The sequence below is a fragment of the Centrocercus urophasianus genome, unplaced genomic scaffold, assembly GCF_019232065.1.
Source record: "Centrocercus urophasianus isolate 14NV4802_14NV808 unplaced genomic scaffold, USGS_Curo_1.0 seq_10, whole genome shotgun sequence".
Classification (NCBI taxonomy): domain Eukaryota; kingdom Metazoa; phylum Chordata; class Aves; order Galliformes; family Phasianidae; genus Centrocercus; species Centrocercus urophasianus.
This window is the reverse complement of record NW_024884142.1, coordinates 94,990,275-95,002,936: the sequence shown is the minus strand read 5'-3', so window position 1 is coordinate 95,002,936 and position 12,662 is coordinate 94,990,275. Positions and strand designations below refer to the sequence as shown.

Below are 12,662 nucleotides of genomic sequence, written 5' to 3'. Positions count from 1 at the left end.
GTATTTTTTTAAATAGTAGGCTGGACTTCTGAGAAAGGGAAATTAAATTCGGAAGAGGCTTCACTTGTGTACCTTGCTTAAGCAGATCTGATAAGGCAGACATAAGATAAGGGACAGATTTGATAAAACCAGACAGTTTGTAGAAGGAAGGGTGCAGCAATGACCTTTCTATAATTCACTCTGATCATACATTTCACTCTTGCCATTGTCTCTTATGAACAGAATGGAGTTAGCTTTAATCTAAATTTAAACAGTTAATGAGCTGGTAGAATCGGCACCATTACTGAGTCTGTTAAGATAGTCAATAGTAATATTTGATAGCTAGGTAAGGCTTCAGACATCATTTATTTTGAAAAACAAATTTTGCTTCTCTAGGACGAAGATCAGATAGCAGATAAAAATAAAGAGGTCTTCTATAGGAGGCAGGTAAATCACTATATAAGGGTAACTTATAAGGGCAAGAAAAAAAACTAAATAGGTTCAAGAAGCATGGGGGAAATGAATATGCTGATATTAGATGCCTCTGAAAGAGTGGAGAATTTATTAAAGGGAAACAAATGTGCTGAATTACTGACTTGAAATCTTACAGGGTTCAGGGGAAACGTTATTCCACAAGCTAAGCAGGAGCTTACAGGACACAAATCCATGTTCATTGAATAAATACAACTTATGCTTGTTATGAAAAACACCTTCTACTTCAGATGTTCCAAGGTTTGAAGGTAATAGAAATATCACGTTTGGGAAGCATATACTAGCCAAGAAACATGAGTATAACAGGGAAACCACAGAGAAAAGCAGAAGAAATCTGGCAGACAGCTACAGAAATGACCGTGCTAAAACCTATGGCTTCCTAGGTGGATTGAGGAAGTATTAGTGACTTCCCTAGAGCATCCAGTGCTAGGGAAGAAGTTCCTGCAGTCTATGAAAGAAGCCACTGTTTTTCTTTAAGGGATAGAAGGGCCTTTCTCTATTCACGTTTGTACAGCCGTGCTATTTCCGAGTCAAAAATGCAAGCCAAAATGTTTGAACCCTGTTTAATTACCCTGTTTCAGTTTATTCAAGCCACACCCTAAACTGAATTCATTAAGGTGAGAAGAACATTGGATAGACTTGCACCCAGTCACTCATACTGCAAATACGAGGGGGATTTATTTCATATAACTTATATTCATATTCATATATTATTCATATAAAAAAGTTGAGGGAGCTTTGTTTGTTCAGCCTGGAGAGGAGAAGGCTCTGGAGAGACTACTTTACTGTGGCCTTCCAGTACTTGAGGAGAGCTTCTAAGAAGGAGGAGGGAAACTGACTTTTTACATGGTCCGATAGCAATAGGACAAGAAGGAACAATTTTAAACTAAAAGATTGGAGATTTAGATTAGATATTAGGATGAAAAATGGAAGGTGGAAGGGCACTAGCACAAGCTGCCCAGGCTGGATGGGATCTAGAGCAACCTGATCAAGTACTTGACCTAGTGGATGGCAACCCTGCCCACAGATTTATTTTTAAACTAATGACACCAAAAGAAATAAAAGGTCTCATTCTAGTAGCCATTGAATTCCCATTACCCTGTGCCTGAAAACATACGTGTGTATAATCTCCAAACAGAAAAAAATTCCACCTCTACACAAGACACACAGAACTGTAGTAAGAATAAAAGCAAGGAAATGAGCATTTCAACTACATACACACATGAACTCTTGTCTAGTAATAGGAATTATTAAAAAAATCAAAGAAGCAACATCATCAGGATTGTCTTGACTCCCTGCTCCTGGGAGCGTGGCAGGAACTGACAATTAAAAACAGTACTTTGGGGCATTCTTTCTTAGGAGAAAAGAATCGGCTGTAATTCATGCCCCAGGAAAGCAGGTTGAAGTCACCCACAAGGACAAGAGCAGCCGATCTAGAGATATTCTTTAAGAAAGTGAGGGCTAATTCGTTGTTGCTGTCATCCTGGCTGCGTGGCCTAGAGCAGACTCCCATAATGTCATCCACTTTATCTGCTTATCCCTTAACACCTATGCAGAGGCTCTCAACCCAATTTCAACTACCTCCCTGTCTTTGTGTGCAATCACCTGTCAGTCTGAGCAAGCACAGAGCGCAGCTGCAAATTTCTTCCAACTAGGGAAGAATAAAAAGTTCTGAAAGTCATGAAAGTAGAATGAAAAACAGCGTATTATGAAAATGCCAATAAGGCAGCAGCAAAAGGATTAGCCAGGCTGGCCGCAGGCAGCAACGATGAAATGTGACACAATAAAATCTCAGTTATTGCACTAAAATCATTTTAGGATACTGAAGACTTAAATAAAGGAAAGCTCTGGATTACTTTGTTATTGAATGTTGATATACATATTTTTTTTCAGAAACACAAAGCGTGAAATACACAGTTACAAGGGCAGTTTGAGAAATAAAAATAAGTGAGGAATAGTCTGCAAGGGATTGTTTGGAAGGCTCTGGATAATTTTGTCCTAAACATTACCTGCAACACGTTTGGCCATGTTCATGTTTCTCAGTATAGCTTTTAGTTGTACGTTGCTAAAGGACTGATGCTGGTTCAAAAAGGCAAGGGAGCAGCAGGACAGCTCTTACTTGCTCTTTTGCCAGCAAGTTTCCACCCGCCTTGCCGAGTGCTTATTGCTCTCATCCCAAAGCCACTCCCCAGCACAAGGCAGCTTTGGCTCCTTGGCACAATGCAAACACTGATGCTGTTGCCCTGTCAATAAGAATATTAACTGGTATTAAAACTCTGACAAAAAGATGGACTCTCATGGGGATCCAGGGAAGGGTTTGTTTGTGTTTTTAATTTCACCGTATGGCCAGCTGCCACTGTTGTAGGCTGCTGAGGCTCTATTGCTGGCAGTTAATCAGGCAGCCAGCAGCTTGAATGTTTTAATGCTGGCTTGCAGCCAGTTGCCAATATTCTAGGCCTGTGCGGTCACCAGCTGTGACAGGAGCTGAAGCAGGACCTCTGCATCAAACTTACTTTCATGCTTCTACTACAAAATGAATGCAAAACCAGAGCAAGCACATGCAGCTGAGGAGGTGCACCATCCCGTCTGCGTGAGAAATCGGGTGTGCTTCTCCCAATGGCCTCGACACTGCAACTGCCAGGTTTACAGCTGAACATCGTGACCAGAGCAGAAAGGCCATCCTCCTTTGAGCATCTCAGTCAGGTAAAAGTTCTGCCCATCACCCGCCTAAATAAGTGATAACAAATAATTTCCCCTTCTTCATTGTCAGAGGGTCAGCAAACTTAGAGAAATCGCACTGCATTTGGAGATACTTTGCTTCTGAGCTGGTAAATTAGCATCAGCATGGGTCTGAAGGCTGATGGACCATTCTCCTCCAAACACTGGAAGACTTTCAGGCCAGCCCTACTCGCCACATGTCACAGTCCCCATTGTATGCCATCAGATCACCATCCCACATGAAAAAAAAAATCATTATACAGCATTTCCTATGTTCATATGGGAATTTGACACTTTTCCAGGCACATGTTGGTTCAGCCCTACAAAAAACCCTATGCTGTTCATCTGCAGAACAGTCACATAAAACTGATTTGCTGTTTCAGCTTGGGCGTATATGCCAACACGCACAGCTTTGCTGCAACAGCACTGTTGGTTAGCACCCATTTAATATATATCATTAATATCCCACAGGCCATCCAACATGTAGTTTGATCCTGCTCTCAGTTCTGTATGGTTTTGATGCGTTAAACGTGAACAGTGCTTTTCAAAGCTGTATTTTGAGCAATTCTTACGGTCTCATTTTCTCTGCTGCTGCATCAGTATGCTTTGAAAACTAATGAAAATCAAAGCATTGGCTTTACTGTCAGCAGCGTACACTTACATAGATGCTGTTGCCTGGAACTGTTCAGAAGAAAAACAATTGTTGGAAATACCTCCAATCCTGTTTTCTGCCAGCAGAGGGGCGGGCCAGCATTTTCTCTTGCTAGCAATGTAAGAAATCCCTGTTGTACTCTCTGGGGCTCATTATCCTTGCTGATAGCTTCCTGATCCCTTACAGTGCATCAAGAAGCTGTGGCAGGAGAGCAAGCACTCAGTTTCAGTGGCCTGGGTGTTATTGCTGCTGAGCCTTCCTGGGTCACCTGAAATCACTATCCCAGGCTACTTTATTCCTCTGAAAACAGAAAGCAGCCTGCATCCAGACTAGTCAATAGGGAGAGGCAGATTGCGTAGGTGTAACTTAGCATACCATCAGCTGGTTAGGATAGGAAAGGGATTATTTTTCTCCTCCTCTACAGCTGGGAGAAATCAAGAGCACATAGACCTGGCCTTGAAGCAGCACATCAACTAGCAAACTGAACAAAAAGCCCTTTCCAAAACTCTCTAGTTTGTCATGGTGTGGGTGGGAGGCTGGCATCTTCCATTTCTAAAAAGCTTCGAGTACCACCTTCAGAAAATGCAATCTGACCTCTTTTAAAGCTTCCAGGTTGTACCTTGGAAGCCCCATCAGCTCTTTTCCACAATCTAAACTAGCCTTGTCTCCAGAGCACTAAGAGGCAGTGACATTGCAAACTGTGCTGCAGCCCCATTGCAGAGCAAGGACTGGGGGACGTACACGAGTTGAACATCAAAGTCTTCAAATAACACTGCATGTTGTCACAGCCATTATGTGGTTTTAGTGTGGAAACTGAGACCAAAATCCCACTATATGTAACACTATCAACCACATTTTTACTGCAACATATCTCCAGATGTGCAGCCTGCACTTAAGAAAAGCGTTTAGACTCAATATTTTAGAAAACCCTTAAGTAAGTTTAAGCCATTGCACTTATTAAGCACTCAGCAACATGCAAATATTCTCCTGCTGTGTTCTCCATCCGTGCTTCCCCTTCTGCATCTGAGCAAAGCTAGAACACTACATATCCCTCCAAAACAGCTGAAAACATCCAAACCCAGGATTACACAGGTCCACAGAAAATTACTGCAAGCCAGGCCAACAAGAACCGGGGGAAAAATTAGATCTCAAATACCCACAGCAATTCAAGCAGCAATTAGTTTGAATAATTTCAAGGGCAGGTCTAAAACACACATACCAGCACAAATATTTTGGTGATCTCAGTCAAGAGACTCCTCCTCTCCCTCTTCAGGGCTGTAAACAAAGTTAGGTCACAGGAGAAACATCTTGAACTCAAGTACCCTACCAGGAGAACACGCTCTTCCTTGTTGTTTTAACTATTAAAACTTTAAAAAGCAGAAGTATTTAAAAACAAAATTGGGATAAAACCAGGATGTTTTGCAAGAGATTTTTTTTAAATCCAGCTACAAAGAGCTTAGTGTGTAGGTTGTTCAGCTCATAGGGCCACATTGGTAGGGCAGTGTTTCAGAGAACGATAAAATCTTTTGAGATGGAAGGGACCCTTAAAGGCTATCTAGTCCAACACTCCTGCACCAAGCAGGGACACCCACAGCTCCATCAGGTGCTCAGAGCCCCATCCAGCCTGACATAAATGTCTCCAAGGATGGGGCATCCACCACATCTCTGGACAACCTGTGCCAGTGCCTCACCACCCTTACTGGAAAAAGCATCCTCACTTCCAACCTAAATCCTCCCTTCTTTTTGTTTGAAACCATTTCCCTTTGTCCTGTCACAGCAGACCCTGCTGAAGAGTCTGTCCCTTTCCTTCTTACAGCCCCCTTTAGATTTTGAAAGGCCACTCCCAGGTCTCCCCAGAGACCTTCTCTAGGCTGCACAGCCCCAACTCTCACAGCCTGTCCTTGTAGGGGCAGTGTTCCACCTGAACTCTCTGTGAAAGCTTACAGAGCAACTTATGGAGTAACTGTGGGGACAAAGTGGCACATGGTGGTACTGCCTGCAGCACCCAGCACCAGTGGCTGTGCAAGAATTTGGTAGAAGAACTATAATTTCACCTCTGCATCAGAAATTATGTGTATTTCACACAGATGTCATAGGGTACAATAGATGCTGTGAAGAGTACTCATATATTAAGTAATTTATAGCATAATAATTAACAGTTAATCACTTACAAGTTAAGATGCTCCGGGAACAGTCCCAACTCACAGTGTGCACTGCCTCCTTCCAGGAAAACTCACTGTTTAGACAGCACTCCTCACCATCACAAAGCAAGCTGCTCTACTGCGTCCCAGCAGATCCTGTGCTTGCACACACACCTGCAGGTAATAACCAGGTACGTGGCAGCAGTGCTAATGAAGAAATCAAACTCTCATGTGCTGTATTGTGATAGCTACAGAGTGAGGTGGGGAGCATCTCTTGCTGATGAAGACACAGAAGAAGGTGAACAGGTTTTTAGATATATAACAGAAAGGCACCTTTTTACAGCTGAGCAGGCTTTATTACTCGACGCTGCCTAGTTAATTTAAGCTGCTGCAGACATATATGTGTCCAGCACATCCACCACACACTGTGGCATGATGATTCTCAGCTGCATGTTGCAGCCTTCCTCCTTCATCAGCACCTATCAACCAACCCACACCCCCATGGGTTTGAAAGCTCAGCTCCAAATCTGCTTCAGATGCAAAGCATCTGATGTTCCTGCAGATGCAGCAACATCCTCCCTCCATTTTTTGGTAATTTGGCCACCTTCCTGCTTCCTCTAGGTGCCAGTGTTGACCCCACCAGCCACCTGTGGTTTGCTCTGTTATGTAAAGAAACCTCTTTCCAATTCCTGAGATCTGTGGCCTGAAGCAGGAAGCCCTCTATGTCTGCTGTCCATGCTAAGAACCATTGGGGCACACAACTTGCTCTCAGCTACATCTGCTGCCACAGAGCTCCACCGCCCCATTACACACGATTGAAAAAGAGCATTTCTGTTATGAGTTTAAGGTTTGCTTTTTCAGATTACTTTTCATCCCCTCATTCCAGCAGCATGAGAGAAGCCAGTTTGATGCATATTATCACTCCCACAGCCTGTTGTTTCTTTCCTCTTTAAGTCCTGCCAATCCTAAAGCTTTTCATCCAGGAGCCTCCCCAAACCTTTCCATCACCCTCCCAGTCCCACAGTGGGCTGCATTTTTGAAAAACAGCAATATTGACTTTTCTCTTGGGTTTCACCCTTTGTTTTTGTTTCTGCCTTTTACAGTGCAAGCAGAGGCGGTGCACTGGAAGCCTGTGGTGTTGGGGGCTGGAACCTTTTCACGTGCAGCTCAGTCTGTACAACCAAGCAACAGCACATTGCATTGCTTCTTGTTATTTTTCTCACTTTCACTGAGGTGCCAGTCGTTGCCATCCCAGAGCCAAGCAGATCTCTTTTTGCTGGCTTTTCTGGTCAGGAAGATGATGGGGGATATGGTGAAGGATGCCCCATCAGGAAGTGCCTCCATGTCTTCTCCCCCAGCCCTGCAATTCAGATCTGAGCTCTACAGCCAGATGAGGCCTTCCCCTACCTGCTTCAAAGCTTAACGCGTTTGGGAAGAACAAGTTCAACCAGGGCTCAGTGACTCTCTTTAATGAAAAAAATCAGCTGACATTCCATCCCACAGGACATCTCCCTGCTTCCAAGTTAATCACAGGCTCTCCCAAACCTCTGCACACTCTGCAATAGATCACCGATAATGCATGAGGGAAATGGCTCCTACTGCAAAAAAAATCGTGCCTCACAGCCCATAAATCCACTGAGCGTGTCATTTTACATGGCCCAGGGCTGTGAGCTAGCCCAGTGCTGCACAGAGAAATGACAAATCCATTTTGGATGGCAGAAGCAGAATAGCTTCCAGTCAATCCCAGCCTGCAATGCAAGAATTCAGATTTACAGACCCAGCAGATTTACTTTTTGCCTCGTTTTATTGTCTATTAATTCACTCCACTGCAGATGAGGAAGATTTTGGCAGAGCAGGCACCTTCTGCAGCACGCAGACATCTATCCTCATGCCTTCATTCTTGCCCCTGTCCCTGGGTTCATGCTGCCCCGCTGTGAGCTTAGGGGAAAGCACCAGCTCTGCCCACAGGTTTATGATCACTGTGGTGCAACGCAGTATCACAAAGGACATACATCCCAGCTGGAGCATGGCTGAGACACTAAGAGCACGATGATAATTTCATGTAACTGCCAGGAGTCCCAGCTGCACTCTGCAGTAACATAACTCTTTGCAATCTGCTTATTAACCGTGCAGCTACCACAGACAGGGCTGGGAATAGCACAGCCTAGATCAGATTTTTCTTTGAACAATTCACATTCACTGTATCACAGATACATGCAACAACAAAAGAGAAAAGTGGGGGGCACGTCCTCCCCTTGAGCAAGAATGCCAAGGAACATGACCAGAAACCATCTCGAGCCAGACAAAACAGTGAGACCACGTACAAGGAAGTTTTCTCCCTGGGCTCCCCCACAACGCAGATGGAGGAGCACAGGCACCTGCACACTCAACCTGAAGGGTGCTGTAGCAGAGCTGAGAGGGGAAGAGAAGATTCTCTGCTAAATCATGCCTGGGCCCTGGTTTGGTACAGGATGAGTTCCAAGGAGAGGGGCTCAATGCAAGGCCACAGGATGCAGAGAGGGCAGGAAAGACTGATCTGCATCTTTCCCAGCTTTTACTGCCCTATTTCTCACGAGGCTGAGAAAGTTCATCTCCCAACAGCAAGTGCAACATTAATTTTGTCCCTGCTGCGTTCTTCAACCTCAGCAGGGAACACAAGCACATACTGTGCAAATACAGACACGTTTGATGGTTTCCTTCTTTGTGATGGAAAATTACATACACTTATCTGCTTCCCAGGGAGATGCTAGCATTCAATTCTCTGGTATTCACAACATACTTAGCTTTCACTGAGTGTTTTCTACACGTGGTTTGCTGATTGCCCATATGTACTGCAAAGGAAGCAACAAGCAAAACATCTTTGAGAGCCCCTTGTGTCTCTGCCTGTTGTTAACCAAACCCAGACAGTGCCAATGAGTACTAAAAATCAGCAGGGCTGAGGACTTCATTCCACAGGCAGGGGTCCCACCAGCACCCCAGCTTTTGGACGAGACTGTGATTGGAGCACACACCCTTCAGCCTCCATATCCACAGAACATCTCAGAGAAAGTGGGTCAACGCATACAAAGAGATTGTCCAGAGGCTGCACCGAGGACCCCTGCAACTGTGTCCCACATCTGGCAGCCCCAGCTCTGGGCCAGCTCAGCTGGTCAGAGGATCCTGCGCTAGATTTTCAGTAGCCAACAGTGCCCTCCAGTGGGACATTTGCCTCCATGCCACTTACACACTTCCCAAAAGGAAAAAAAAAAAGGTTATTAAAATTACTCTCTAAAAGCCCTGGCAAGGAAAGAGGAGGAAGTTACAAGCCCAGGATACAACTGCACCATACTGCCAGCCAGCAGGATAGAGTGATGGTTGATGCTCTTTGCAGCTGGCATCTCAGCAATCAGGATTCACATAAGCATTATAAAGTGCTGTGTCCATTCCCCAGGAAGGCCAGTAGCATCTCCAGGACCTCAAAGTCAGGGCCTGGTGTGTTCCTCAAGCAGGCTGCAAGAGGCTGAGGGCTCTAATATGGCAGCCTTGCCCTGGCTCCCATAGGGCTCTGCATGATGGGCAGAAGAAAGCAGTGTACCTGAGCACAGGTGCAAGGCTAATCTTTCATTTCCCAAATTAAGCACTGAAACATTTATTTTCTTTTTTTAAAAAAAAAAAAAGAAGAAGAAAAAGAACAAATTATTTAATTATTACACGCTAACAACTCTGCACAAATCTCAATTAGGGTAAGGGGGAGAGAACACAGAGAACATTTGCTTCCAAAGGGGAACAAGCATTTAAAAAAAACAGTAAGTGACAAAAAAATGAGAAAGGCTGGGGGAGAGTGGTGGGCCATAAAACACACGAGTAGATCCTGCACAGCCAGCACTGACTGCACAGGTAATGAGGGCCACCCTAGAGTGGGGGTGACTGCTCCAGGAAGACTCTGTAGGTCTGGCCAGAGCGTGCCCGAGCCCCCCACAGCCACTCAGGGGGCCTTGCCCTCAGCTTCAGCTGGAAGGGGTCGAGGCGCAGGCAGTCCCCCAGGTCCCGCAGTTCTATCACTGGTGGCTCCTCCACAGCCTGCTCCGGTGGCTCCTCAGGCCCCAGGGCCCTGCCCGGATGCCGTCTCCGCCATTTTGCCCAGCACAGGGCTCCAGCAGCCACCAGCAGCGCCAGGCTGCCTGTGATGGCTGCCCCCACCAGGATGTCAGCGTGGCGGAGCAGGAAGCTCAACCCTGTCAGAAGAGCCAAGGCCTGAGTTGGGGTTGGCAGAGCACCCCTCCCAAACCACCATCCCAAATAAATGTTTAAACCAAGGGCCAGCCACAGGAGATGGGGGCTCCCCAGTAGAGCCATTGCTGAACTTGCATGGAGGCTTAGTAACCTGCTGCCATTCCCTCCCCTCCAGGCACACAGGGACCCCAAAGATAAATATGCATTTAAAAAGCATTAACATAATGATGTACCTAACCAGTCTGGATAGGCTTTGGTGGTGCAACATGTCAATGAATTTGGAGCTGAGAGAACAAATGAGAAATGCAATTAAACTGCAAGCTCACATTCAGCTTTCAGGAGCTTGTGGGAGGGGATGTGCTTAATTACACTAAACAACCAGCAGTATTTTAGCCTGATGCAGGTCACCGATACAGGTCACCCTTTGGATGCCCATTTAGTCTCACCTCTGAAAGTAGATGCCCTCTAGAACCTGCACAGGACAAGGAAAAGACTATTTGTCCTCCCACTACAAGGCTCACTTCCTGACCTAGATACTTTGGAAGGGACCACGTTGGCCTCCAACCCGCACACATCTGAGCACAAACCCTGAAAAAATCACCTGAAGCCAGAGCATGAAGTGCTTTTTGTTTGTTTTTCCCCTCTGCAAGAACAGCTATCTGGAAGTTGTCTTGCAAAGACACAGATCTTCCCCCTTCCTAAAGCCATGGTGCCAGTTGAAGAGCCACTTTTAAGCACAAGATGTAATGCGCAATAGCAAAGACCTGGCTGTTTGGATTTCAGTTAAAGCTGCACACGGCAAGAACAGCTAAATTGAAGCACTCTGATGAGCCACTGGCTGCTGAGGCTGCTGCACAAGAGATTCACAAATGCAATGTTTGTACTAACTGTATACATGATCATATACCCTCCTCAGTACCATCACCATGAGACATGCAGAAGTATGGGAACATTACTGTGTCATCTACCTGACTGGGGAGTACGGATGCAAAGGGTGCCAGACTTGGTGGGAGAATGATCCTCGTAGCCCTTCTTGCAGCGGCACAGGTAGGTGCCCACACCATTGAAGCATTCTGCCTCCTCCCCGCACAGGCTGACTCCCGAGTTGCACTCATTCACATCTGATGGGAAACAGGTGCCAAGTCACATCAGCTTCAGCATGAAAGGGCCCTGCTGCCAGCCCAGAGCACCTACCTTCTACCAGCAGTGAGATGAGTTGCAGCTTTCCCGCTCCCACTGAAGCACTGAGCAGCTCTCCCAGCTGGGAGTGCAGCAGCAGGGACATATTTCTCTCCTCTGGCTTCAGGTGTAGCCAGAAGGTGAGCAGCAGGCTGCCATTGCTTGTCCTGTGGCAGGAAGAGCCCAGGGTGAGGCAGGAGGAAGGCACTATGGCCAAGCACTGCTGCAACAGCCCCTTCCACTCATTAGCAGATGGTCACAGTGCTGCAGGCTCTTGCAAAGAGAATTTGTGACGAGACAGCTTTACTGGAGGAGAAAGAAACCAATATCCAAGGAGCACCACAGGTAATAAAGATGCCTATCGAGAAGGTGGCATACCAACAACCATACCTTTTGGCTTCCTTTAACTTTATTTCACTGACTCTGTTGGCAGAGAGTTTCAGGTTCTGCTGGATCTGCAAGGCAAGTGACCAGTGTTGATTTGATATTTGGTGGGCACAGATATGGCAGCAAACCACTACTTTTCTCCCTCCTGTCCTGCTCTTCTCTTTCACAAAGCACTCAGGACATGTTAGATGTCCCATAACCCTGTGCTGGGTGCCTTTTCTCTAGGACACTGCTAATGCCTCCTATCTGCTGAACTTTAGCTCAGCTCCCACAAACAGACAAGGTAATTTAGGAAAAGCAACAGAAACCCCAGGATAAGCATTTAGATGAGAAAGAGTGGATGGGCTGTGTGCCATCCAGGGTGTGAGTGGCAGCTTTATGGAGCAGGCAGCAGGGTGAGCTCTACACCCACTGTAGGCTGCATCCCAGAAAGCAAGACTTGAGAGCACACAAATCTAACCCCACCTAGACTTGTGTTCAACCCACCCTGTTTCTAGAGGCAAGTTACAACCTTCAGCAGGTCACATCTGTTTCTACAGTGCCTTTCTGCACCTAAACACCATCACTGTGTACAGGCACCCTGAATGTCATTGGCATTAGGCCTTGGATTTTGACAAGCACAAGCAACTCAAATGCTGGCTCATCATGTGACATTAACAGAAAATCCTTGGGACGAAGAGCACGACGTGATCTCTAGCAGCTGAGTTTTTGGGATACAGCATTTGTTTTTCCTTCCCATGCTTACATGGCTTCTTATAGAATCCAGGAGATCCCTTCTGAGCTCACTGCCACCAGGAGTGATCCAGTCCTTGTGCTTGATTTCAGTCATTACTTCAAATAGCACATCTACAAAAAAAAAAGAAAAAGAAAAAGAAAAAGAAAAAGAAAAAGAAAAAGAAAAA

General features: G+C 45.8%; 1 protein-coding gene across 1 annotated transcript in view; it reads right to left on the bottom strand.

The window, feature by feature from the left end:
* The window catches only part of LOC122165340, a 45,606-nt gene that overhangs the window by 31,428 nt on the left and 1,516 nt on the right, over positions 1–12,662 (bottom strand). Inside the window, exons 3-6 of the mRNA XM_042828219.1 lie at positions 12,506–12,606; positions 11,764–11,828; positions 11,389–11,540; positions 11,163–11,315 (exon numbers count right to left, since the gene is read on the bottom strand). Coding sequence (XP_042684153.1) covers positions 11,163–11,315; positions 11,389–11,540; positions 11,764–11,828; positions 12,506–12,606 — 471 coding nt within the window. The remainder of the gene's footprint in view (positions 1–11,162; positions 11,316–11,388; positions 11,541–11,763; positions 11,829–12,505; positions 12,607–12,662) is intronic.